Genomic DNA, 26,601 nt, shown 5'->3' with positions numbered 1-26,601 from the left:
TAATTTGCACGTTGCCATTTACTGGGCACTAACCTCCTGGCGTATCCAGGCAGTGTCCAAATTTTCATGCAGCTGAAGTGCTTATGCAAACACTAAAAACCAAACATACTTCTTCCATAAGTAGCTTGCTGTTGCCTTTGAATTGGGACTGACACATAAGGAAATCCTCTGAATCGTGAACGCATTGTGGCTTACATCTGGCACCAGCAGCCCCACATCCTGCACCCACCTTCCACCCCATCCCGCAGCCCCGCCAGCACAGAGATGGCCCTGCTGGGGCTGCAGCCCAGGTACCACAGAGGACAGTCAGCGCCAGGGATGCTCCATATGTGACAGTGTGGCACAAACTTGCAGGCACTGAGTTGGGGTTACACAGAGACCTCCATGGACAGAGTGATGGTGAAAAATAAAGAGTTACGAATAACCTGGAGGATGGGACTTACGAGGGACAAGGCTGTAAGCAGAGATGGAGGAGCAGTGCCCCTGTCACCCTGATGCACAAGGGGAAGGAACATCCTCGCCACACTCACCCTGATCCGCCGCATGGCCGTCACGATCTCCACCCGGCTGTTCGGCCGTGGCACATCCAGACTCCCAATGTACTGTAGGGGAAGAAAGAGCAGATTAGTCAAGATTCCATGGCACTGGGAACCTCATGGTCCCACCAAAGCTTTGATGGCATCCTCAGAGGGAACCCAGCATCACTTCTGGGGAACAAGAGGTATTTTGCCCACTGCACTGAAGCATTGCATGTCTCCCACCACAAAGCTGTTCCCCCGCTGCAATGTTTCAAGGATTCAGCAGTCCTTATTCTAACAATAAAATAACTTCAATAACCAGGCCAGCAGGACTGATTCATCTATGCCATGATCAAAGTACATAGGTATAAGCCAATATCCCCTCGGGTGCACTGAGGCATCTATTATAGACCTGGACATTGGAATATCCTTAAAATAGCTGGGGCAACCTGTCCTGTGACAGGCCCTTCACTATTCAATTACAGCCCTGCCAAACCCTTGGCTGTTCTTGCAGCGATGCTGAGCCTCCAGGCCAAGCCTGCAGAATAAAGGAGCCACTTTGCTATTCAAAGGGGACCAAAGGCAGCACCGCTGCAACCCAGCACAGAGAGCTGCCGAACAAAAACCCTTTAAGAAGTAAAATGGAAGAGGGCAGATTCAGAAGAAGGATCGGAAAACAGACAAGTGATGAAGAGTCAATGCAGAGCGCTAAAAACACGTAGTTAGAAGAAAAGCATTCTGAGTCTATTTACTAGCCCTCTGTGCTCCCACGCTTCATCTCTACACGAGCGCTGACGTAACCCCCAGCAGCACAGTGCGGGCACCAAAACCAGCAGGGTTGTATGTTCCTGTGAACACGACCGCAGCCTTTGCTGACACCCTGAAAATGCAGGTCACTGGTTGCTAGCGCTGAGATGGGTGTTTAGATGCCCAAACATGGGCGCGGGGTCATGGTGCAGGCAAAGCGCTGTTCCTCACCCAGAATCACTGCCGGACTCCCAGCTTCTCTCTGCTGGGATGCTGCTGTCACCTCCATTGAGGACACAGTTCAGAGGCTGCATGACCACCCCTGGGTTTTGTGTGTGTGTGCTGTCCTCAGGAGACCTCCGTGCAAACCCTCTGCACCCCAAATTCGAGTAGACCCCCCCAGCTTGGCAAAGCTACCCCCAGCTACATGGCTCCTGCCCTGGCTGCAGATGGAGGCAGGCGCCCAGCAACCAGCACCGGGCAGTTGGTGCTGCGAGGAGATGCAAATAGAGGGGATATAAAAATAAACACCAAACAGCTGGTGAGCCCATCACGTGCCGAGCAGACTGCCAGTGGCGCAGGGCAGCTTTATGTAACTGGGAATTAAGGCCCACAATGGACACTGCCAGCAAAGGTGGCATCAGCTGCCCAGACCCAGATGCTCAAACCCCAGCCACAAAAGCACGAGTCTTGATAAGTTTTCAGTTGCGTCCCCTAAATAGAGCCTTCCCGCCCCTTCAAAGGTTCAGGTCATATTAAAAGAGGCATCTTTGACATCAGTCAATTCCCTTTTCTTATATAACGTCTGGAAGCCACCAGTAAAAAGCAGGTGATGAGGAAGAGGGCTGAGGCAACCGGAGCCCTGGGCACACAGTCACCATGCAGCATGTAAGACAGAAACCTTTCCCTGCCTTCTGCTGCCAGGTGGACATCCTGGCTCCACAGTATCTCTCCCTCTGAGCCTCCCCAGCAGAAATCAGACACCACCTTGGGCCTCCTTGGATGGTCCTCCAGTCACAAAGCACACAGATTCACCTCTGCTCCAAACCTGGGCTCCAGGACACACTGCGGCACGCTGCACCCAGAGGGCGGCTCCACCAGAGCCCACGGCACCTCCAGCCCCAGTGTGGGCTCACTTCACACAGTTACTGTGATCACAGCTCCAAAAACACCCACCTCTCCCCCTACTCTGCAGGCAGGTATTTTGTGCACGTTTCGCTAAACTCAACAGATAGACAAAGTGTCTCCAGATTATTTCTGCCTTCAGGGCAGAAACCATAAGCAGGAATGGCACCGTAGAGGAGTAACCCTTCACAATGTGATGAGTATCCTCCCAAAAATGTGGACTGAGAGGTCAGTCTTTCAGCTTAACTACTATTTCCCAGGCAAGGAGTAAGGAAGGGCTGAGAAACCACCCATATTTATTAGTGATTTACAGGTGATAAAGGCTGTTCCTGCTCTGCTCTTCTCCAGCCCTCCTACTCACAGCACCAACCCTCATTTCAGGAAGAGCTGTGGGAAAAAGCAGGCGATGCAGAGGGGAGAATCAGCACAGCAGCAGGAGCCTCGGGGGTGGGAGACTCTCCCCTCATCCCACCGCAATGCTGAGACACAGCTTCCCCCTCCTGGGACAGGAGCCCCAGGGACCCCTGAACACTAAGCTCCCAGACCCCAGGCACATGGGCTTCTGCCTTCCTTTAAAACCTGTGTGCTTCAAGTGAGGTGGCCCTGGTCCCTGCAGGGGACAAGGTCCAGGCTCCCAGGGCTCGGCCAGCACCCATGCCAGCAGGTCAGCCCCGCAGGAAAGGGAGGCAGTAGGCCCAGGGCTGAGCCCGGGGAGGAGAAAGGAAGGCGCTCCAGACAAAAGGAAGGAAAATAAAGCTGTGTGAAAGAGAGCTGACAAAGAAAATAAACCCACGAAAGAACCCATCCTCCCCAAGTCCCCGGGAACCAAGAAGGAAACCACACGCACATATGCAGGGCACAGCTTTCCCAAATAATCACCTTCAGATCTGTATCCCCATCTTCCTGCCAGGGGATGGGGGGCTGAGGTGGAGCCCCCCACCTGCACCCAAGAGCCAGGTGGGATTAGGGGGTCACCAACTCAGTGGGGAGGGCAGTCTCGGGCAGCCCCCTTCCTCCCCAGCCCAATTAGGAGCAGAAAGGCTGCCTGTTTGGAGCACCAATGAATGGGCAGCCGAGGGGGTCCCTCCTGTAAGGAGGCAGCCGCACAAAGGCTGCCCTTGCATTGCATGTGGCCAGAGCTGCTTGGGGCTGTGTTGCCCAGTGGCACAGGCAGACACAAAGCACCTATTTTGCAGGACGCTTTCAGTCCCTGCACACCCTGCTGCTCCTCATCCCCATGTGTGGGACCCAGCCTTCTGTCGGTCCTTCCCGGGCCCCCAGAAAGGGCAGCCCCTCACCCTGCCATGGCACAGGCATGGTGACTGTCACCAATCAGGGCTTCTCAGTACCCAAAAGGAGTCCGCTTGCTGTCCCCCTCCCATGCAAGCAGGGTCATCTGCCCTGAGCACGGCTGGAAGGGGCCACCAGACACAGCCCATGCTATGCACCCTGCTTCCATGGCTTACAAGACCTGTCCAGTTCAGAGAAATACCAGTCCTCCCCAGGCCAGAGGGGAAAAAAAACCAAATCAAAACAAACCCACACACAGAAAACAAAGGAGAGCATTTTGCCAAAGCAATATTTGCACAAGTCACTTAGTTTCTCATTTTTCCTTGAGGTTGTTCAATAGTGCTTGTTTTCTGCTCTGTCAGAAATGGATTTTCTTGATAAGATGCTTTTTCTGTGACAGCAGGTGGCAGATATTTTTGGAAAACTGAAGGCTGGCCGCATCCCTGACTGGGAGACACCTTTCAAAGGCTGTTGATGAGGTCCCTTGCAGGCGGTGGGCAGCGAAAGCGTCCCCAGAGCAGAGCTGCTGCCTTGCCGAGGGAGGAATGCTGCCTCCCCGCCAGCCCCATCCTGCGTGCAAAGGTCAGGGCTGAATCATACCCAGCTTACAGGGGAGCCTAGATGGGCTGGCTGATGGGCTTCCAGTGTGGAAAGCCACCCCAAGTCAGGGAGCTTGCCACAGATGACGAGCCACTGCTTCTGCAGAGGAACTGCAGGGCCAAAGTGCTTGGGCACCAGACCCCAGCCAGGTGCCCCAATATCTGAAGCTTCTTTATTTCCCCAGTGCTCAGGGAAACACCCAGCCTGGCTGATAAGGGCTTCTCCTGGGGCTGCTGCCATCAGGGAAAGCAAGGAGAAATCAAATTCCTGGGACTTTTGCTGTCTCAGTGCTCCCACTCATCCACGCACAGTCTCCACCGGGAAGCCATGGGGCGGGGCTGGTGCGGCACCAGCTCTGCCCGGCACCCCAGGAACACGCAGCCTCGCTGGACAGAAAGGGGGGAAGTTTACTCAGACTGCGGTGGTGCAGACTCAGAGGCCAAAAGCAACAGAAATTTGGGATGCCAGCTGACTTCAATGGAAAAAAGCCCTGGCTTTCCAGCCCAAGACCAACAGACGTGTGCAGCAGGCTCTCTGCTGTGCCGGAGGGCTCCAGCCCTCCTGCGATGGGACTCTGCACCCTAAGGACACTAGGGTGCGTCCAGCCCTGGAGGCTGGGTAGTTTAATGCTGCGTGTCAGACCTGTCCAGAGCTACACAACTAGCCAGTGAGTATCAATGCAGGGCCACCTCATGCCAGTCAGCAGTGGCTAAGCCAATGCCCCAAGGATATTGGTGTTCACCTGCCTGCTGATCCTAGAAATGCCTGCACTGCCGATGAGCTGCACAGGGGCTCGAGCACCAGCAATAATGGGGGTCCAGCAACAAGACCTCAGTGCCCACCAGAGCCATATGCACTGCACCAACCCTCCCCTCTCCCCAGCCAAAATGGGGCTTGGGCAATAAGGGGAGACACCTTTGTAGCAGGATGCGACCCTGCGGCAGGGACAGCAGGACACCGAGCAAGGGGGTGCAGCAGGAGAGCTGATGTTTTTCCAGGCCAATAAAGCAAGGCTGTCCACTTGCCCCCATTTCCATACTCCGTCCAGCCACACTGCCTGCAGCTGCCCCACACACAGGGATGAAGATTCCTGCATCCACACCCAGTTACAGTCCTAGCAGGCGTTCATGTACGGGCTGTGCAAGATCCAAGTGCTTCAGTGGCCAGAAAGCAGGGCTGAGAGCATCCCACCCCCATCACTCTTTCCTCAGGACCTTCTGGCATCTGCTGAGCCCACATGCTGCCCGGCCAGTACCCACAGTCTGGGCACACGCAGCTTTGCCAAATCCCAGCAGAGGATTGTTTTTTGCTAAGAGCTTCACTTAGCAGCCTGTGAACTGACTTAACAAGTATGGCAGAAATATGCCACTGTTTCAAACGAGAACTTTTGTGGCACTCAGGAAGGTTATTTATAGCCTCAAGCAAGCAATCCTGGGCTAAATCACACTGCAGCTTTGCTCTAGGCTGAGCAGCCCTGACACAGCACACCCTATTCCAGAGCTGCCAGTACAAACAGCCCCCAAATAAAGCTGCCAAGTCTCTCCCAGCCAGCTAAAGAGGTGCAGAGCTTCACACAACCTGTCTCTGGCTTCGCAGCCCTCCTGGAAAGGGAATCTCAGTGGGAAGGGAGCCTGCAGCAGAGGGGGGAAATGAAGACCCTGATCAGAGCTGCATGCAATTCAACTTCAAATGCTTTTATGTACGGACCCTACACACATAAAAATATACACAAGAGTGGAAACACACATGCATTTGTTGTTTAGCATTCATCTGAGGTCATAATCCTTTTCTTGATAAAGGATTTATCTTTTCAGCAACCGGCAGGCACTGCCAGCACTGCTAGCCTCAGGAAGGTGGCAGCAGGTGAGCTGGAGGGCTTCAGAGGAAGGAACTTACTGGATCACACTGAAGTCTCCTTCGTGTCCCATCTCCAAACATAGACAGCAGCAGATGTTCAGTTCAACTTCAGTTTCCCACGCACAAAAGCAGAGAAAAGTACTGACAAATATGAGAGAAAGTGCGTGGTTGCCAAGATCCTTTAAGAGGAAAAAAAAACCAACACACCACTACCCAAACCCAAAAATCCCACCTGCTGCCCAGGACAGCAATACTCCCAAACCTCCAGTCCGACATTTATCTGCAGACAGGACTGATATCAGGAAAAGTAGTTCTCAGCACATCTTGTCCCAGCCCATGGCAGTCCAGGACCACAGGCAGTGGGTCTGCCCCAGGACCCAGGTTTGGCTGGACAGCCTATCTCCCCTGACCTGCAGATGGGCAGCATCTCCCCATCTCCTCCCTTCATTGGGAACCATGTATGTTACGGCACTGCTAATAGATTAGTGAGTCTCAGCACTGAAGAATTAAGAGCTGTTTCCAAATAATGGTTATTTGGGAAGTGGGACCTTGCTCTAGACCACAAGATCTCCAGGGCAGGAGGGATCTCTTGCTGCTTTTGAGGAAAGCCCAGCACAGGGAGCTCCCGAGAGCAGCTCTAATGACAGGGGCCAGCAACAGCTTCCCCATGAAAACCCAGCAGCACCCAGCACCCCTGCACTCGAACGGACCCGGGGTCCGGCAGTCCAGTGACAGGCTCCATCACTCCATTTAACTGCCTTTACGTGCTCATCTCTCTGGAGGCATTGGAGTAGCCTGAGTCATGATTTCTGAATGTGCAGAATTGCTGGTGTTGCACAAGTTGGCCCTTGTATTTTGTCCTGCAGCATCAAGGCTTTGGGAAGATAAGGAGTAAACTCACATCCTCCTCCTCCTCACCCCAACTGGCAAAGTGCTGGGCAGAGAGGCGGAGGAGGACAGGAGGAGTCTTTGCTCTCTACATACCCATTTATTTAACGAGGAAACCATTGCACAAGTGGCAATTTATACTTGCTCTCCTGTGCCACGCTGCAGCTCCCACATCTTTCATCTGATTGCTTCATCTAACACAAGAGGCCTGGCTTTTGATTTTATTCAACAATTCAGATCAGAAGACATAGTAGAAGGCGAACGCCTTGCCTTCCCTCGGAGACAGCACCTCTGATTCCCAGCAGCCTGGCTGAGGAGCCTCGGGGACACAGAGAGATTTTGTGCCAAGAGAGGTTGCCAATGAAAACAGATCCAAAAGTGTAAAATGCATTACTATTCCTAAGAAGATGGAGCGGGATTTTCCAACTATTGGATTTATCTCCAGAAAATGGATTAACATAATCCTTAGAGGACATCTCGCTCAGACTTGGCATCCCTGTGCCAGAGCATATGGCTGCAGTGGGGACAAGCAACTCAAGTCTCCTGATGGTATCGCATGTGACACCATCTCTTGCTTCAGAGCAAGTCCATCGCTCTGTGCTTGAAAAGGGCCCAAATCCCAACTGCCCATGGCCATCCACCCCAAGGTGCCTGCACTCCCTTGGGAGAGAGGCAAGGGGCACAACAGCACAGATGCCAGCAGCTACTGATGAACCAAAATACCTGTTACATCCTCTACGCGCCATGTAAAGACAGCAGCAGACAGCATAGGTCTCAGTGTAAAATTAAAATTAAAAATTAAAACAATAAACAAGCGCACACCGACTCAGGCCCACGTTACCCCCCTGCAGCGAGCCCCAAGCAAGCTCGACAGGAATCCTGGGCTGCTGGAGCAGAGACCGCTGATCCAGCTGCCAAGGGCTGGAACACTGGGATCCCCGCTGCCTGCTTTATCAGCAGTCCTAGGAGCCTTCTAGGAGACAGGCACGTGAATCCTAGTGCCCCAGATGAGCATTCTTCTTTAATCTTCCCCCAAAGCTCTGCTCTAAGTCAGAGTTCCTCATTTTTGTGACTTGCACTGGGTGCCTAGTCAAAACAAGAGCTGTGCCGGTTTAAGCACTTGGGATTCTTGAGGATAAAAGGAACTAAAGGAGTGTAAGCATTTAATTAATCTCCAGCAATCTAATAAAAGGATGGAGTAATTGCCTAAGCCATCTGCATTCTGCATCTGGCATCAGGAACTGCTGGAGAAACCCATGAATTCAGAAGCTGGGTTTCGTACGGATTGTGCTTGGCATTAACGCGTGCCACGGGATACCAAATGAGAGAAAGAGGAGCTAACAAAGACTAACATGCACAACCCCATTCAAGCAGCCAGACCAGCAGCACGGAAAAGAGATGAGCTGTGAGCAGATCGAGGGGGCAGCTGAAGCCCTACCCCACTCCTCACCCCCCAAGCTGGGCTATCCAAACCTGCCATGGAAGAGGTACATGGCATTTAGCACTGGAGATGCTTTGCAGACTCCCCACAGGTGAGGCGTGAGCAGGTGCTGGCCATAAAACAGCAATTGTCTCCAATAATCCAGAAGCAAAAGGCTGCAAAGCTGAATTTGAACAGTCTTTCCCAGGAAAGAGTTGCAAAGCAGGTTTAAGTTTGCTCCGTAAACAACTCCTCTGCTGTTTTGCTCTCTGCAGCACAGTGCCCGTCAGGAAGGCAATGGCATCTGCAGAGAAAGCCTCCCAGACATGAGAAAAGGGGGAAAGTAACACTTTGACACCCTCCAATGGGCCGCAACCTTGCCCCCAGGGCACTGCATGCAATTAGATGCCAAATCTGTGATTTTTTTCCCTTGACAGCACATGTGCTCTGAGGAAAACGGTGTGCAACAGATGCCTGCCTCCCTGCCACTCAGAGCTGTTTTACACCAGCTTTTTTCCAAGTCAGCCTCTCACCAGCGTGACAACCATATCCCTCAGGAACAGCAAAGGGAGTAGAATTTTATGTTTCCCCTTTTCAAACTTCATACCCAGCTACTTCCCAGTGCACTGCCAGCCAGTGCTACCTGCTTGGGGCTCAGCAACAATGCAATGATGGGTAGCTGAGATTTTTCCCAGCCTGCTGCGAGATCACAAGGACTCACACTGTGGAAAGCCACAACCTAAGCGGAGTACAAGACTGAGAGGTTCCAATAGGAAGGAGAAAGAAAAAAAAAAAAAAAAAAGACTGCTTCCTGCCAAATCCACTAGCAAGAATGGTTTATATATGTAAGGAGAAATTTATTTCAGGCGGGCAGCCCTGACCTCTTGCACTGCACCACAAATGGCATGCAGTTCCTCCCTCCACTCACATAATGAGTTTATCCCATTAGAGAAGCACCAGGGTACAGGGCATCCTGCAGACACCAACTGGCCCCCCATCACAGCAGCACTACCCAAGTCGCTGGAAATGCAGAGCAAAGCCCCAGCTCTCCGCTCTTTCTAGGCAGATGCACACAGTCCGTGGCTCTCCTGGGCCAGCGTCCCCAAGCAACACCACGCAGAGCCAAGGAGGGATGCAGAGCCAAGGAGAGATGCCAGGGTGAAGCAGAAGAGTGACCCCCGCTCCAGGTGGACTCACCCGACCAGCTTCGCCATCCTTAGGGGATGGGGGGGAAGCCTCGCCCGACTCTTTGCAGCTGAGTTTGAGGGAGAGCAGGCAACCCCAAGGGGAAGGGCTCCTGGGGAAAGTGGAGAAAACCGAAGGCTATGCGAAAAGAGAGATGGAAAACAGGGAATCCCGAGGGGTCGGGGTGCAAGCGCTAGACAGGGACTCCTCGCCGACCCCCTCTGCGCCCGCTGCCTACCTTGGCCTCGAAGCAGATGCCGTGCTGGAAGGCGTCCTCGTTGTGCAGCGGGATGCGGAGGTCGTGCCGGTCATCCACCAGGTTGTACTTGGACTTGGCGGGCATGGCGGCCCCGCGGCGGCCGGGCTGCCCCTGCAGCGCGCCCGGCGCCGCCGCCGCGGAACCTCCGCCCCTCGCCCTCGGCCAGCCCCGGGGCGGGGACGCGCCGCCGCGGAGCGCTGGGGAAGGGCGGGGAGGGGGGGTCTGTAAGCGCGGGTCTCCGTATCCCCCCCCTTTCTTCCAACGGGGAGGGGCCGGGAAGCGTGAAAAAATGAGGAGCCGAAAGGGGCGGTAGGGAAGGCTCCGGTGACATCTAGTGCGAGGTGCCGGGTCTGCACCCGGCCTCGCCAAAGTTTCAAAAAAAAAAAGGGGGGGGGGGGTGCAGAAAAGCGCGCCTCGCAAGCGGTTGCGGTGATGGGGGCCCAGCCCAGGAGTGCGCTGAGCCATGGGGAGCGCCGTGCCGCCCCCCGGGGCACACAGAGCAAGCCTTGGCTGGGAGCGGGACCTGACAAATGCACCCCTCCTCGGTGGGAGAGCGTGGGCTGCTGCAAACGCCCAGGCCAGGGAGTTCTGTATCCACATCTCTATATCAACACCAGACACAGTGGAAATTAAATGAGCTGGGGGTGAAAAATCTCTATCTTGTTCTTAATGAAAGCCCAGTCCTTGTGACCAGATCCAACCCTACTGTGCCCTGCCTTGTAAATGCCCTGAAAATTGTGAATGTGTTCCCCCACCCACTGAAAGCACCCCAGAGTTACTTTTCCAGATGTGCAGGGACCCTCCCACCTAGCTCTGGCTGCAAGTCCAGGCTGTTTCACACCTTATCCCCACGTATGCAGCACACCCTCAGGTAGGGCTCCAACCCTCTGTGCTTTAACACCCACAGATGCTGCATGACATCACTGGAGCTCATCTCATTGCAGCACAGCTGAAAAGCTTGCACTGGCCTTCACACATGCCAGAGACACTACTTGCCATCAGCCTTTCCCAGGACAGATGTGCACTCCCACTCCACAGGAGACCCACAATTCCCAAAGGCCTTGCCTTGCTCTGTTTGAATGGTCCTACACACCAGAGCACATTTCCCTCAGGTTTCTAAATGACTGCAGTGCAAACAGCGGTGCTGGCTGTTGAACCTTCCATGAGCATAACAGATTCAGAGCCATTTATTTCTTAGACTGGATCAATGTGGTGAAACTTCTTTTGAGCTTATAACATAGTTCAGAGCCATTCACAGCATTTCAGCCACATCTGAAAAATTGTTGTTTCCTTTCCAAAGTGGAGTGGGCTTTCCACAGCCCCCAGAGGCTCAGATAATGAGCTGGGCACAGATGAATACATGACAAGCTGAGAAACCCATGAGCTCAAGCCATGCCCAGGAGAGGTGCATGGGGATGGCTGCTGTGCTGCCAGCTCCCCTGCACCAGGCTCCGGGCAAGATCACTCAGAGCTGTCAGCACTTGGAGAGGTGAATCAAGGGCTGACTTCCCACTGAAGGCAAGATGTCAGCAAGCTCTGGGCTCTTGAAAACTTTTACTCCTTGTTTTGGAAGCAGGCAGAGGATCCGTGCTGTGCATTGCAGCTGCAGCAGCTTGAGGACCACACTTGCAGAAATCCCTGGACAAAAAAGATGCAGAGAACTGAACACCCATGAGGTGCTTGACCTCACTCAGGTCAAGCTCACATAGGCAGATGACAGTGGCAGGACAGTATTGAACCTGGATCTGTTTTGTGGTATTTGATGGTCCAGGTTCTCACTGAAGGTTTCTGTTTATATCTACCAAAGATTTATTTGACAATACTGAAGTCCCAGGTGCTGAGAATGATGCAGCCACTGCAGCAGTCCCCTGGAAGTCTCTCATCCAACACCTACTCCAAGCAGGGCAAGCTTCAAGATGAGGACAGCAGCACAATACTGTATCTAGGTGAGCTGCAATTGTTTCTAGGGACAGAGGTCCCACAGCTCCTTAGGATACCTGTGGTATTTCACATGATCCCACCTTCCTGTTATGTTACAAAAATTAACTGTGTCTCTTTTTCCAGAATCGGTGACCAAATCTCCCTGCCCTTGCACCATGCCTGCCAAATCACCACCTCTTCCTAGGAGAGCCTTTCTGGGCTTGGATCCCAGGACACTGACTCTAGTCCAGTACTGCCACCAGGTACAGGAGATCCCCAAAGAACAGGGAGAGGATTAAACTCTCACACTTATGTTTGTCTAAGCCCAGAACCTGGTTCCTCCCTTTCAAAAATCAATAATTATAACCTCTGGAATTACACATTGAAGTTGTGTAACCGGTTTGCTTGTTTTGGCAGTTCCACCCATTTCCGCCCCGTGCAAGGACACGGTGGCAAAACCGCCTGGGACAAAGGTCCCGTGTACCACCCGAGCAGGAGGGGACCTCGCTAAAGCCAGGGAGACAGGGGATGTCGCCCATGCAAACTTGAGGGAAGAGGAAGGACATTTTAAAGGACCCAACCATGAACCAGAGAATTTTGGGCAGCCTCGACGGTGGGGACAGGAGGGGGACAGCGGGGGCACCCTGGGGTCCTGCCCAGCCCTCCCAGGGTGCAGGTTGCCGGCTGACAGCCGGGGGTTGGAGATTTCTGAGGCTGCCCTGCCATCTCCTGGGGATGCTGTGAAATGCAGCGCAGGAAGCCCGGACCGGAGAGCGATCACCTTTCACCAGCTCACGTTGGATATGATGCTGGCAGCAAGCTCGTGCTTTGCTTTACGTTGAGCAACATACCCAAAAGCAGCTGACCTGGAAGAGTTGGTCAGGAGTGTTTTGAGTTTGCCAGTAGTGTTTTTCAAAGCATCACAAAGCTTTCAGGACTAGAAAAGAGCTGATATTGTGCAAATATTTTGGGAAAGCAGCTTGGCCCACAAGTGTCAGCATGCATTGTCTACTCTTGCCCTTTCAAACAAAACAAAACCTAAACCATACTAGGAAAGTATTGTAGTATTACCAGCAGAAAGACACATTTGTTAATGTAACATCCATGGCCTATAACTTAAACCACCGGCAATCCTTTAGCTAGGAAACAAAGTTCGCAGAGCACTTTGTACATCAAACACAGTTTGTGCCAGGATGACAAAGCTGCACCTTTCCCTGCAACTCTTGGGCTGCAGCATTGCAGTAGGAGAGCACAGCCACCTGCAAACAAGGCAATGGGGAGCCCCACCACAGCCACAGCTGGCTGGTGTCCCCCTTTTCCTGCTGCCAGTGCTCTCAAAGCAAGCGGTTCCACGTACCCATGTCTGATTGCTCAATCACTGCACATGTTGCTTCTGCAGCAATAGTGTGGCACTGTGATTTTGGGGAAAATACAGAGCACACTGTTTGTGCTCAGGAGGCCCCTGCTCTGGAAAGCAATAATAAAAGAGCTTTTGGCCAGGTATGCAAATATTTTTTTATTGTGCTGGATGTGGGTGGGAATGAGAAACATCACAGAGCATGGCAATGAGAGGAAATGAGCAGATGGCGACTTTTGTAGCCATAAGCAATAAATTGTAAAGCAAGTTGGCTCTCAGGCAGGCATTCAGCTAGGAAAGGTATGATCCAGCTCATAGTCTGGTGGTCTAGTTTGCCTTAATGTCCTTCCATGAAATCCTGTAATAGCAGATACTTTCAGGGTCATGGTCCTGCAGTTGAGGAGTGCACTGGAGCACACACCTATATCACATCAAGGCCCAGGTGGCGCAGAGCACCCCACGGCTTGCTGCCTGTGAAGCCATGGTGGGCTGGGTAGGGAGTCACCTTATGCCTGTAGTCTCCCAGGGGGAAGAAGCGCTAAGCAAGACAGGAAGGTCAGAACAGCAAGCAGGTACCTTGTCTGCCTAATAAATCTTGGTGATTAACATCTAAATAGCAAGGGCTGGGAAGGAAGCAGAAATTTCAGGAAGGGGAGGAAGGCAAGTCTGCTGGAATTAAGGTCAGGAAGTTGCTGGCATTTGCTGACATTTTATTCTGATGAGCTGGCAGAGCTCATTCTCATCAGGCCCACACGTATGTATGCATTTAATTATTCTAGAGGTGGGACTAGGAACAATTTCAGAGCTGTTTTTTTAACAACACAGGCACATATTTCATATCCACTGGGGTGCAGACAGGCTATTAATGGAACCATCTGAAAACTCAGATTTTGCCTTCATAGACATTTTGAATCCCTGCACTGTCATTTTATTTCAATTTGCAATTATTCCAGGTTTTTGAAAGCTCTCCACAAACCCCAAGTCTTGAAATACTTTTGTTTCAGAAAGACAAACACATGGTGCTTCTAAAATAAATATACTCCCTGGAGCGGAGCAGGTGCTGTCTAAAATTAACACTCCTCCTTGCCAGCCTCACCAGAGCCTGTGAGTAAGCCATAAGAGCCTGGAAAGTTTGGGGCACCCATGGTCCCATTGCCACAGCAGGAAGCTGGTGGCAGTGGAAGCTCATCCTTTTGAGCCTCCCAAGGGCTCCGCACATGGGAACTACCCAGGCCCAGTAGCCAGAGAACTCCTGCAGCAGGCTGAAGCAATGCTTACACCCACTGGACATTTCACAGCCACACAGGAGCCATCCCATACAATATGCATCTTGTTTTAATCTCACTTTCCCATTAATGATCAATATGCCTAAATGGTATTATAAGAAACACACACTGCATAATTTTTAACCACCCTCAGTTATAATAGTTGCCAGTAAAGTTATCAATAAATGTATTAACAGTTATTTATTATAAAAATCCATACTTACCTCCTCAAAGTAGAGTGTTTCCCAGCCCCACAGCACAGCTCTGCTCCCAGAACCTTGAGGCTGCACCTCAACACAGCTGGAAAACATCTGCAACAGGCTGCTCAGGGCACAGCTCCCTCCACCACTACCCACCCAAGAGACCCTGCCACCTCCTATATCAGTCCAGACCATTTCCCTACAAGATGAGACATATCCCCTTAAATCACCACTCCCCAGGTGCTCCCAATGAGTGACACAAGCTGCCCCACACTGCCTGCCAGACCCCAGAGGGGAAAAAAACAATGCAAAAGTGGAAGAAGCCAACAAGTGAGCTAGTTTCTGAGTGGTTGGCAAGTCCCCCTGCCCACACAAGCCTTGGGCTGCCCACAGCAATGGGGATGGGAATTGCTGAGGGCAGATCCCCAAGAGTATGAGGGTAAAGACCTGAAGTGAGAGGGAGCTGGGCTGGTGTCCCAGGGCAGCAGGGGGGTGTGTGACGCCACAAGGTGCTGCCTCTGCCAGCCATCAGTCTGAAATGCACTTATGGTTTATCATGATGCTGTCCCAAGGGAGAATCACTGCAGAAGGAAAAGTCTTGGGTTCGTTTTTCTCTGGATGTATGGGAATTTGTACAGCAAGACCTCCCCTCCCAGCAGGAAGAACCCAGGGCACCCAGGACTGCAGGCCAGCCTTGTCCCTGTGGTCTCGGTCCAGAGGGCACGATTTTGGCCATAGCTTCTATTTTGCACCAGAGACAAGAAGGAATCTGGAGAAATACAGCGTTTCTCATCTTCTGTACCAAGGAGCAAGGAACATCTTCTTCATTTGTATGACAAGCCAGTAGCCATATTCAAATGATATGTTAATTGCCGCATCTAGCTGTCAAGCTCCTTGTAGCAATCCCCCACTTGCAGCTGATAAATAAAGACAATACTTGGCATTCTTCATTTGAGACTGCAGCTTGTGATCTTGAGACATGTTATTGCTCAGTTCCCAAGTGCAGGACACCAAACTGAGGAGGAGCCACTATCCTGGGTGCTCTCCCCCGTGAATCACTGCAGCTAATTGCAACTACCTTTGATATGTTTGTAATTTGCCAGGGCTTATTTGCTGTATAATCAGACACATGACCCTTTCTTTTAATTGCCTTGTAAACTGCCAGGATGATTAATTCTGACACAAGCCTGCATTTATCTGGGGATCGACATGCCGTGATTTAGGAGGGTGGCAACACCTCCGTCCAGCCCACCAGGTTGGGGGAGCACCTCTCCTGCTAGATGCAAGCAGTTGCTACTCACCCTTGGTAAACACATGGGCATACACCCCTTTCCCAGTGCAAGGGACCCGAAAATCCCATGGGCGCCCAAACCACAGCTGTGCTTGTGCAGTACCTGTGCCAGTGCCTGCCGATGGGTGCAGCATTCCCAGGAAAATACTCCCCGCACCCAGCCCCACCGAGGCAAAGTCCACGGCAAACACCTCCCTTGGCACTCACATACACCCTCAGGGACACATGCCAGCCCCTACCCTCACCTGGAAAACTGCTCTGCCCCTCTCCCAAAGCCTGTGGATAGGCAATGGCCTGCGAAGGCAATATTTCACTCTCACTCCCACATATTTCATATGCTAACTCCATAACTCTGATAAATTCTCCTAAGGGACCTCTCACACCTGGGCAACGAATGTTTCTGTTTGCTGCTCAGCTTTCTTGCCTGCAGATATATTCATATGAAAAAAAAATATATATATATCAAATCCCAGTGATGGCATATGCCTAGGGAAGAATTAAAGCAGCACAGTTAATAGCCCCAGCTGTCATTATTGCAGAATTTACATAATTTCACCATGGCTGGACACTGGTGGAAGCAGGGACCAACAGCTCAGGTGGGTGCCTGGGTTTTCAGCTGCTTGCTGCTGCCAGGATGGACAGATGGATGGATGGAAGGGAGCAGGGGGACCAGCATGCCCTGAGCTCCAGTGGCTCCTTGGAGAGGGGTGGGGGATGCTCATAAACCCCCTTGCCCACCCGCTGCCCACTGGAACCGGGGCATGGCTGGTCCCCCGCATCCCCAGTGCCACTAGAGGGAGGTGGCAGGCCACCCTGGATGGCGTGGTGTCCCTGTGCTGGCACCTGCATGTCTGGGGCCACTGGAGAGAAAATGTGCTGAGCATACAGATGGGCAAGAGGGAGGCATAGGGCTGGGGCTGCAGGCTGCATGATGGATCCCCTGCGTCCCCCCTCAGTTTTCCTTTTCTTCTCCTTGTGGAGCCTGATTAGGCACCAGCTGAACCCTGCCGGAGCTGGCTCACCCCCTTCCTAGTGCCGAGGGAGAAATTAAATAGGACTTTGTTTCCAAACAATTGCAAATGCATAGTTCAAGATTCTGTAATTTAAACTCAAATCCTCCTTCTGCTAACAGTGATGGATGGCTTTTTCCTACTGCTTTGAGAGCCCTTGGATCCTGCACGGCAGATGCCTTCCTGATTTATGGCTTGCCTCTTCATGCGACGGGAAACAAACAGCCCAATTCTAATTACTGTGCTCTTGTTAGGATCGTTTCCTATATTGCTTCCATCTTATTACCAGGGCTCCCCACTCCACCTTTGTACAGCTGAACTTGTATTTTATGGGTAACCTTGGCATGGATTCAAATAATCTCTGTTGCACTCATTTCACTGGCAAAAAAGTTCATGTTCACCATAGATGGATGACACACTAGAAACTGTATTTTCTTGCGAGTGGCTCAGTCAGTGAGGGGGGTCAAGATGCAGGGATGGGGATGATGGGGAGGAAGGAGAAAAGCCAGTGCTGGCGCTACTCAGCCCCCTCTGACAGGCGCTGGCAGAAAAGAGGGAGGGATGGGGCCACACAAGGGGCTAAAAATAAATGTTCTTATTCCTAAAGAGAATCTTGCTGGTTCAACTATTTCCCATTGTTTTCTGTGTGAGAGTGGTTAATTCTCCTTGGGAGCCCATTCACTCAGCAGATGTTGCTTTTCTTTGTGTGATTAGCCTAAAATCAATGGAAATTAGTCCTGTGCTTTAACAAATATTGGAGCACACTATTCCAGTGCTACAAGGTGCTTCAGCAGCCTGAACAGATGCTGAAATTATTGTCCATAAGAAATGTGAACACAGACATATTTATGCTTTTAAAATAGCATCACCTGAGTTTACAAGATGATGGGGAGAAAATACCTGTTCCCAGTTACAGACCTTGTCTGGTTTGGGCTCCCCGGCACCAGGACAGTGACATCCTGGAGTGAAGCTGGCGAGGCCACCGCGGTGGCTGGAGTGGGAGCACAGGCTATACAAGAAGCCAAGAGCTACATTAGCTCAGCCTGGGGAAGGGGAACCGTCCAAAAAACCTCCACCCCGTGCTCCGCATTCGGCACAGGCAGTGGAGCTCAGCCTGTGACCGCATGACTTGTCCTGGCCCTGTGGAAAATGCTGCCAGTGGTGATGCCACCAGCAGAAACTCCAAACCCCAGCCCTTGCCGACCCCAGCGACACCACCGGCTGAAGGCTCTGGTTCACACTGACTTCTTAAAATGAGCTTGTCAGCCATGTTTTCATTCCCCTAATGTGTCTTTTCCTGATAACTTTTAAAATCAGACTGTTGCAGTGTCCAGACTCAAATGCCAGCAAAGCCCAAGGATTTCACATCTGTGCTGTTACCTTTACCAGCCAAAGTCGTAATCTCATCAAAGAGCAAAATCAGGATTATCTGATGAACACTGAGTCCCTGTAAAAGCCAGAGGATGGGGATGAATTTATTTGTATCACCCACTCTAAAATCACAGAATTCCAGTAAACTTGTCCTTTATTTGCTGCTGTGAAGTTATAACAGATGCTATCCCCCAGTACTGACCCAGTCCAGTCCTTCACCAGCTCCTTTATGGCCCTTCAGTCAACAAGCCTGGCTGGCACCCACCTCTTCTCTCGTCCCTCTCTTGCCATGTGGGAAAATAGACTTATTTCTGATCACCCCCTTCTGCTTGTGCTTCAGCAGCCTGGGGCAATCTCCTGGCATGAGGACACCTGTGTCACTGCTCTGCATGGAGCCCGGAACTTGAACCACCACCAGTCATGTCCTCCTACTTTTTCAGGTGACAATTTTCTCCATCAAAAAAACCTTTGGATCACAGAACAAGTACTTTTATTTCAACTAATTTTCAGTCAACACCATTTCATATTTCAAAGTCACTTCTGTACCAAGGAGAGAGGAGGGAATAGCCTGTGAGACCTTTTTTGAAGGTGATATCTCTAATATTCCTCTCAAACATATGAAAATGCAAATAATTTCCAAATGTCACTAGACATTTAATCCAGCAACATATTTCTACGTCGAATTTGTTATCAGTCCCTGAAATCATTGTCCTGTCTCAGTGTAGCATTGGACTGCTCTCTGCTGTGACGGCTCTGAATTGGCATCTCCCTGACGGCTGAAACTTGGTTGGGCATGGGGGGCTGGTGCTGCCAGGGCATCTATACAGGCTCACCTGAGCACCTGGGCTGCCCCTGCCTGGCACCGGCATGCTGACACTGGCCCTGAGAAACTTCTCTCCCTTGCCCGCATCCCAGGACTCTTTTCACGGAGCCGTGCCGGGTTCTGCTGCATCGCGAGCCACCCGCGAGCTGCCTGTGGACTGGCCCAGCGCCCGCTCCCTCCATCCCCAGGAGGAGCTGGGGACAGCCCTCACAGATGAGGGGACACGCCACCTGTTAATCATCTCCCTAGTGCTGTGCTGGTGCATGAAATTGGATTTAGCACCATTAGCCAAGCGGCTTCTGAGCAGCTCCTTGACTCCTGCTGAAACCACTCTCCCATTGCAAAGCTGATTAACAGAGTGCGTCCATAGTATTTAATTAACCTAATGAACCTTGACAATAAAATTAGAGTCCACTTAATTCCCTGTCCCCCACTGTGACGTGCAGGTGAAACAGCTCATGGTGCCGCGATGACCTGCAGCTGCTGTGCAGTGGCTGCTGGGGACCCAGCACTGGGGCTGGGGGTTCCTGTGCAGCCGTGAGCTGCGGAGAATGAATCAGTCTCTTTGCCCACTGCACTTGTAAAACTCTTCACAGCCCCAAAACAAGGGATTGGAGATAACGAATCGACAACTCACATCAGAGCAATTAACCGGTCCTCACACTCTGGGGGCTGGAGCACCTGCTGCCTCTGCGAAGGACTCCTGGTCCCATGTCTAGGCATTTCTCCTCATGAGAAAGGAAAGGATAATAAATGAAAGGCTCAGGGACTTTGCCAGGGTTTATGATCTCCAGTTGTGCTGCCCTGGATGTTACAGACACTGATGCTCGTATGGAGAAGGGAGGCAATGAGTGGGGTGAGGAGGGGGTCCCTGTTCGGTGCACCCGGCTGGGCTCTGGGGGCCAGCATGGCCCTGAGTGACGGGCACTCCTGCTGCAGGTGGCAGCAGCCTGAGCTCATCCTTCCTCTGAACTGCTCCAGACATCCAGAAGGAAATGGCTGAAGGAGAGAGGGTTTTTTTTTTTTCTGGCATAAACAAAGCTCTGGTTTAACAAAAGCGAGCTGGCCACAGCGGAGCATGGGCTGCCCCTCTGCCGCTTCCCGGATGGCTGGGGAGGAGAACTGCCAAACACCTCATGCAGGAACGGGGTGCCTGCTGGTGATGTAAATTCTACAGCACTGGATGCTTTCTAGTTCTGACTGGATTTCTCTCTGTGCAAAGATGGATTGTCGCTCAGCCAGAAATGCTGGACTTGAGGGAGGAATCATCAGGCAAGCTTCTCTGGCCGCTGCTCTGCAGATCATAATAGTCCCTTCTGGCCCTAAAGCTTATGAATCTATAAACCAGATAATTACTAAAATAGCTATGCCATTTCCCTGTGACATAACAATCATTTATAATGTATTTTAATATACAGAATGTAAAATAGAAAGGTCCCAGGGAAACAGAAATGTCAAAGAGCATCAGTTCTGCCACTTGTAGCAAACCAAGTGGCTTTTTGTGATGGAAGTGCTTTTTTAAGGGAAATGAGAAAAATCCCTTCTTGCCCTCCAGGTTCCCAGGAGCCCCGTTCCCTGACCCAGATTACACCCCTCTCTCCACTAACTCCTACAGCTGCAAACTGCTTGGTAGCAGGTGTGCAGTGAGAAGTGACAGTATAAGCAGGGGTGTAGCACCAGACAGCTGTCTAAGGGAAAACTGCCTTTCCTCACCGAAAGTCAGTGATTACCTTTGTGCTCAACTTCTGGAGTCCGGATGCCTTGCAGCCTTCTTGAGTGTGACAACTCAGTGGAAGAATCTAAGGAGCCAATTTAAAGGCAGGTTTGATGACTTGGGAGCCTCATCCTACTCTTGCTTTGTGCTTGGTCTTCCTCAGGCTGCTCTATTCAGAGAAACAGGTCCAAAACACATGTGAGAAAAACCCTTCTGAGCCCAGAATTAAGAAGAAATATGATACACTTATTCCAGGAAACTTAGAGTTGCAGAAAAGTGACGCTAGTGAAAGAATTTGTGGGAGCAGTTTTTTGTCTGGATTCCAGTATGCATTTAAAGTCTCAGGGCCTGGGATGGGGCCAGTGAAACCAAGAAGGAATAGTTCAGCTGCCCAAGCTGTTTACAATTGCAAGATGATAGGCATGGAAAAAAAGTGTAAAAATTAAGTAAATGAGAAAATTAGTAAGATTTCTTTATAATTTTGAACTTATAACAGTCTGTATTTTTGCTCGTCCTGCAGATAAATGAATGACAGATACTCCACATCCTCCCAGATAGAGTTATTTAGCATGCCTTCAACACAGAGAGAAATGGAAATGAAGTCTAATAAGGCTCCTGAACTTTCTTTACTACCCTCAGAGACAACCAAAAGGCATTTAATTTCCTGCAACCCAAGAGCATAAACTGCACTCAGACACTTTGAAAAACCCGTCAGGCATCTTTCTGAAAGATTAAATAAGTAGGACAACATTTTCAAGAAGCTGAATTGGAACTGCATGAGCAAACTGCCTGGCCAGAGCTGTGCCATGCATGTCTGCTCTGATTTCTACCCCTTTACATGTCTCTTCTCTTGCCATCAGCGAAGCAGAAATGAGCCTCCAATGGCAGCAGAGGTGTGGGGCTTGTGCCACCTGCACATCCTCTTTTAAAAGGTCAGAGCTCCCTCTGCATCACTCCTGCTGCCCCACACAGATGGAAGACGAGGTGCAGAGGTTGCTGCCCTTCTGCAGGGGGATGCTGAGGTCTGGTCCCTATCCCAGGGCTGCTCAGCAAGAAGGGGAAATTTTGGGGGGTCTGTCTGCCAGAGCTGTCACAGCCACACGGCTCTTGCAGCATGGGGGAAGCTTGGCGTGCCATTGCCCAGGGCAAGGTTACATTTAGGATGTTTTGGAGGGAAGATGGTCAGATTTCTGGGCTGCCCCCACACGCAGGCAAGCAGGTCTTGGAAGGCTTCCAGATGCTCTTCTCTTGCGAGTAAAGCCACACGATCTGGGCAGCTCTGCTTCTTTGTCATATGCCTCAATATTGCAACAAAAGAATTCAGGGAGCAAACTACCTGTGTGAAAGAGAGAGCCCAGTTAAGGAAGAACTCCCAGTGCCTTTGGGAAAATGCTGTGGCTATGAGGAGGGGATGATGTGACTGCACGCTGTCAGCTTGGGCATCCCCTCTCAGGTCTGCGCTCTCCAAGCTCTTTGCCATGGGCAACAAAACTTTAAATCACAGAAAAGATTCCCATGTGTGTCAGTTCCTGTCCTGCACCCTGGAGCAAAAGGGGACAGCGTGTTCAGGGAGAATTGCAGGGGGAAGGGGCCGGATCCCGTGTACGGATGGACAGTTTGTTTCTGCACAGGAGGCAGAATTTTGTAGCAGACACAGAAGCTGGAAAGAGCCCAAAAACTGCAGCTGTGTTGAGCAAATTGGATCGTTATATTAGAAACCGAACAGGAGGAATCTGTGAATGAGAGCAGCTTGATGCTAGCTATTTTTCATCTGAAGAGGGATTCAACAAGGCGAACCCACTTCCCACCGTTACCTTGGCCACAAGATGATGGAGTTGACAGTTTGATATTCACTCCCATCATATCTCCTCCTATAAATGCAAATAGCCTGTCAGGCTTCTCCCAGCCCTGCCTGCTTCTCTGGCTGACAACGGTCCTGCTGGGAGCACATGGAGCATCCACACCCCAGGAGTCTGGAAAGCAGAACTGCTAGGACTCAAATGAAGGCAAGACATATCAGTGACAGGAGCCCTCCAGAACCTCATGCACTACCCAAAACCCCTGCACTGGGGCCAGGGGGTAGCTGCAGGGCATGGGTGACTAGAGCCACGTGTCCTGGTGGACAAGTGCTCTCTTTGGTGCTGCTGGAGGGGGATGTCACAGACCCACCTGGTTGTGGGTCCCCAGGACCCACCTTTGGGTGCTCACTGTGGTCTTGGCACACACCAGTGAGGACTGAAGCAAGGAAAAAAAAGGATATCCTAGCTGCCAGACTGCGGGCTTGGGCTCTTGCCAGTGCCCATGACTTTATTTAGGAGGGATGTGGCAGAGGTGAGCCCAGCTGCAACGGTGCTGCAGCTCCTTTCGCCTTCGCTGGTATGACCCTGCCCAGAGCAGCTCCCCTGCCTGTTGCAGCACACTCAGCAAGGCGAGTTTCAGCTAAATGTCAGCTGTGATTTGGTATTTTATCTCTAAGTGGGGGTGAGTGACCCTTCTGGCTGTGGTCGGTACATGTTCCTGGCCCCACGGAGGCAGGCGCAGGTGGCTGGGGAGGAGGTACCAGGCCACGCACTGATTTTTGGCAGGAACAACATTTTATTTTTTGCCATTTGCTGTTTCTTTGCTGCCCTTGAGTCATTGTTAAATTTGTCAAGAGTGATTTACAACTGTGTCAACAAGTGGGATGCAAGCTGCTGGTCCACACCACGGGGAGGAGGAGGAGTAACTCCTGAGATGCAATACAAATTGGAAGGCTTGAAGAAAAAAGTGCAGCTACTCTCTTAAGGCACAGGCTGGCCTCGTCAGGTGTTGCTGTAATTGCTCTGCATTTCCCAGGGTCTGACATCACCCCTGGACATTTCTCTTGATGTTCAAATGTGGCTGAGTCTGTTTAGCAGGGCTGAAATTCAGACTATGGTTCATGGGGGTTCAGTATCTTCAGCTTGTTTCTAAACCGTGCCAAGAAGTGACATGTTTGTTTCCCCAAAGGTGTCATGGTCCTTCCCTTGCAGGGAAGGCTCTTCATGTCAAATCCCATAGTCTTCAGTTTTTGCTGTTTGGTCCCAAGCACAGTCCCTGGCACAGGGCAGGGCTATGGCCAGTACTAGACCTGGCCACGATCACCTTACTAGCTTTTGGTTGCTCCACGTCCCTCCTGAACTGAAGGCAGGGACTCAAACTGAGCTCTATTTCTGAGATGGCAGAGCTGGTCACCAACCACAGTGTCACCCATCATGGAGCAAGTGCTCTGCCTTGCAGCGGATATAGCCGAATCAATGCACAAAGGAGATGACTGAGCTACTGTGTCACCCCGATCAATTCAAACACCCTCTCCTTCGCAAAGCACTGAAAGGTTCAGCAAGCCAAGGCACGGAAAGACACAATTCACTTCTATTTAACATCACACATCAGTGCCTGCAGAGCCTTTCTGCTCCATTGGAAGTGTTGCGAAGCCCTTCAGCTGGCACCAGGCGCTGCCTTCTCATGACAACGGGCCCCGCTCCTCAGGTCTTTTGCTGCCCTGCTATGTCCTGACTCCCAGCAGAGGATGTGGCAATTCCTGCTTGCAAATCCATGCTGTAATGTTTTTGTCTGAGATCAGGTGGGGAAGGACACATCATCACTCCCTGGAGACCTTTGGAAGTGTTATTGGGGATGCATGACATTTTCCTTCTGCTTTATCAGTGGAGCAATCTGGACAGATAGCAGTTGTCTGTTGGAGCAAAACACGGCTGCCGCCACATAGTTGCATGTAGCTGATGTTTATTTCTCAATGAAGAGAATTACAGTAACTACTGACAAACTGATAATTATCCATAAAAGGCAGCAATGGAAGCAACCACATACTGGAGCAATGCACCCCATTGCAGTGAAATGTATCCAGCAAAATAGCCATTCCCCCTCCTTTACCTTCAATTGGTAAAGAAAATTGCCATGCATTTGTACTGTGGGGTCTCAGACCCAGTTGAGGCATCTTAGTATCTGAATGGCCTGGGGAACATGACATGCCAGGTCTAAGGTGATGGAAAAATCCTTTTTCTATTTCCCTGTAAAATTTCCCTGTGATGAGAGGGTTCTGCTCCTCGTTAGGGGGTATTCATATGTGAGTCAACTGTGGTTGAGCTGCTTTAAATGTATCATCCTTATAATAAAATCCGCTGTTAAAAAAAAAAAAAAAAAACACCTTAATGAGAAATCCTCAGAAAGGCTGGAGTGCTTGTCCTTACAGCTCTGCAGAAGAAACTTGTAGTGGAGCATGGGTGTCTGCAAGGCAAAGGAAGATGTTGGCTAAAGCCGGGGACTGCTGCACCGGGGAGAGTTTTGAAGCAGCAGGGAGAGCCTGCTTGCAGAGGAGGATCCCACTGCCATGCCCCCCTTTCACATGTGAATGGGCTTATAAATAACCTGATTCCCATGCCTTAACAAATAGGATGCACTGGGGTTGCTCTGTAAAGGGCAATATCTGAGCAGGAGTTCCCTGTTCATTTCCCTTCCCTCAGCATTCTGCTCCTCCTGCTGCAAAGGCAGCCTGTTGCTGTTCATATTGTTATTGATGTTATTATTATTATATAGCACTTTTTAATTGCCTGGTAAATTTGCAATAACTTGAAAAAAAACAAACAAACAAAACACCACAAAGGAAAACATGTAATTTGAAATGCTAAAGAGAGCAAAGACAGGGAAAATGCAGAACATCTAGTAAGATTATTGAAGAGGTGATGAGGACATTCTTAACCTTAATTATTCGAAATCAACTAATTTTGTAGAGTGTGTAGGTTTATGAATCAGAAGAAATGTAAATTGATTCATAATTTCTTTAATTTTCTGCTCTTTGGAGAATTTAAATCCATATTAACATAACCTATAACAGCCAGTTACTAAGAGACAGAAGAAAATAAGTATGGGTGAAGCTGGAAGACTGGCATTTGAATACGCTTGAGCCCATCTGCCGCGTGGAGCTTGTGATTGGGACTCGTCAGCGTGGGGGTGTCCCCGGCCCCCCTGGTTCCCGGCTGCCGCTGCCTCCGCTGGGACTCCCTGGTAGGAAAATGGAGGGCACAGTCAGAGCTTGTTCCTGCTGCTCCACGGTAACAAAAGCAACTCAAGAACTAGGAGAAAAGTTAATATTATCCATCACAGAGATGGAGATCCACTGCCCAGTCCCCTCCGGGCAGCATCAACTTGCTTTTTTTGCAAGTATTTTTCCTTCCAGTGCCTTTCATTTTTGTGATGTTCTCCTCATCATTTGCTCTCTCGAAATTATCTTTCTGGTGCCTGTTTTCTGCTACACAAATTCACACATTAAGGGAAATGTACGAGTCAACCGTGTTGTGCAGCGCTGGAAAGAAAGAGTCTTACTGTAAGTCCTGGTACATAGGGGCTGCACGGGGGTTTTGAATTCTTCTCAGAAAACATTTGCCTCTGCGTGTCCCTGCTGGCAGGTTTTGCATACTGTGGTTAGAAAGCCTTGAAGGGCAGTTCAGAGGGAGAGGCCCTGCGCTCTGCTGCTGGGCGTCCCCTGCCCCTGGGTGACACAAAGTGACACGGTGTCCCCCAGGTCCCTGCTCCCTGCTGTGGCAGGCTGCACAGGGGATGTGCCAACTCCGAAGCATTGCGTGAAGGGAACACCAGCATTTGTCATCTCTTGTCTTAAAGAGAAAGCTTTCTTTCAGGAAATAAGCAAATACAAGAATTTACAGGTACAGGAAAAAAAAAAATCAGGATTATTGGCCTGCAAGAATAAGGATGTTTATAAGCAAAA

At 50.9% G+C, this 26,601-nt stretch overlaps 1 protein-coding gene across 8 annotated transcripts in view; it reads right to left on the bottom strand.

Moving 5' to 3' along the window:
* NOS1AP (nitric oxide synthase 1 adaptor protein) overlaps positions 1-10,031 on the bottom strand; it is a 43,819-nt gene extending 33,788 nt beyond the window's left edge. For all 8 annotated transcript variants that reach the window (XR_014184231.1, XM_082054504.1, XM_082054505.1 and 5 more), the window contains exons 1-2: positions 9,869-10,031; positions 531-602 (exon numbers count right to left, since the gene is read on the bottom strand). Coding sequence is in view for 7 of the 8 variants with exons in the window: in XM_082054504.1 (XP_081910630.1) it covers positions 531-602; positions 9,869-9,973 (177 nt within the window). In the remaining variant the exon portion in view is untranslated. The remainder of the gene's footprint in view (positions 1-530; positions 603-9,868) is intronic.
* Positions 10,032-26,601: the final 16,570 nt, after the last annotated feature.

This window comes from Streptopelia decaocto (genome assembly GCF_964273445.1).
Source record: "Streptopelia decaocto genome assembly, chromosome: 5".
NCBI classification, from domain to species: domain Eukaryota; kingdom Metazoa; phylum Chordata; class Aves; order Columbiformes; family Columbidae; genus Streptopelia; species Streptopelia decaocto.
Note: the sequence above shows the minus strand (reverse complement) of the source record. Positions and strands in the feature narration are given on the sequence as shown.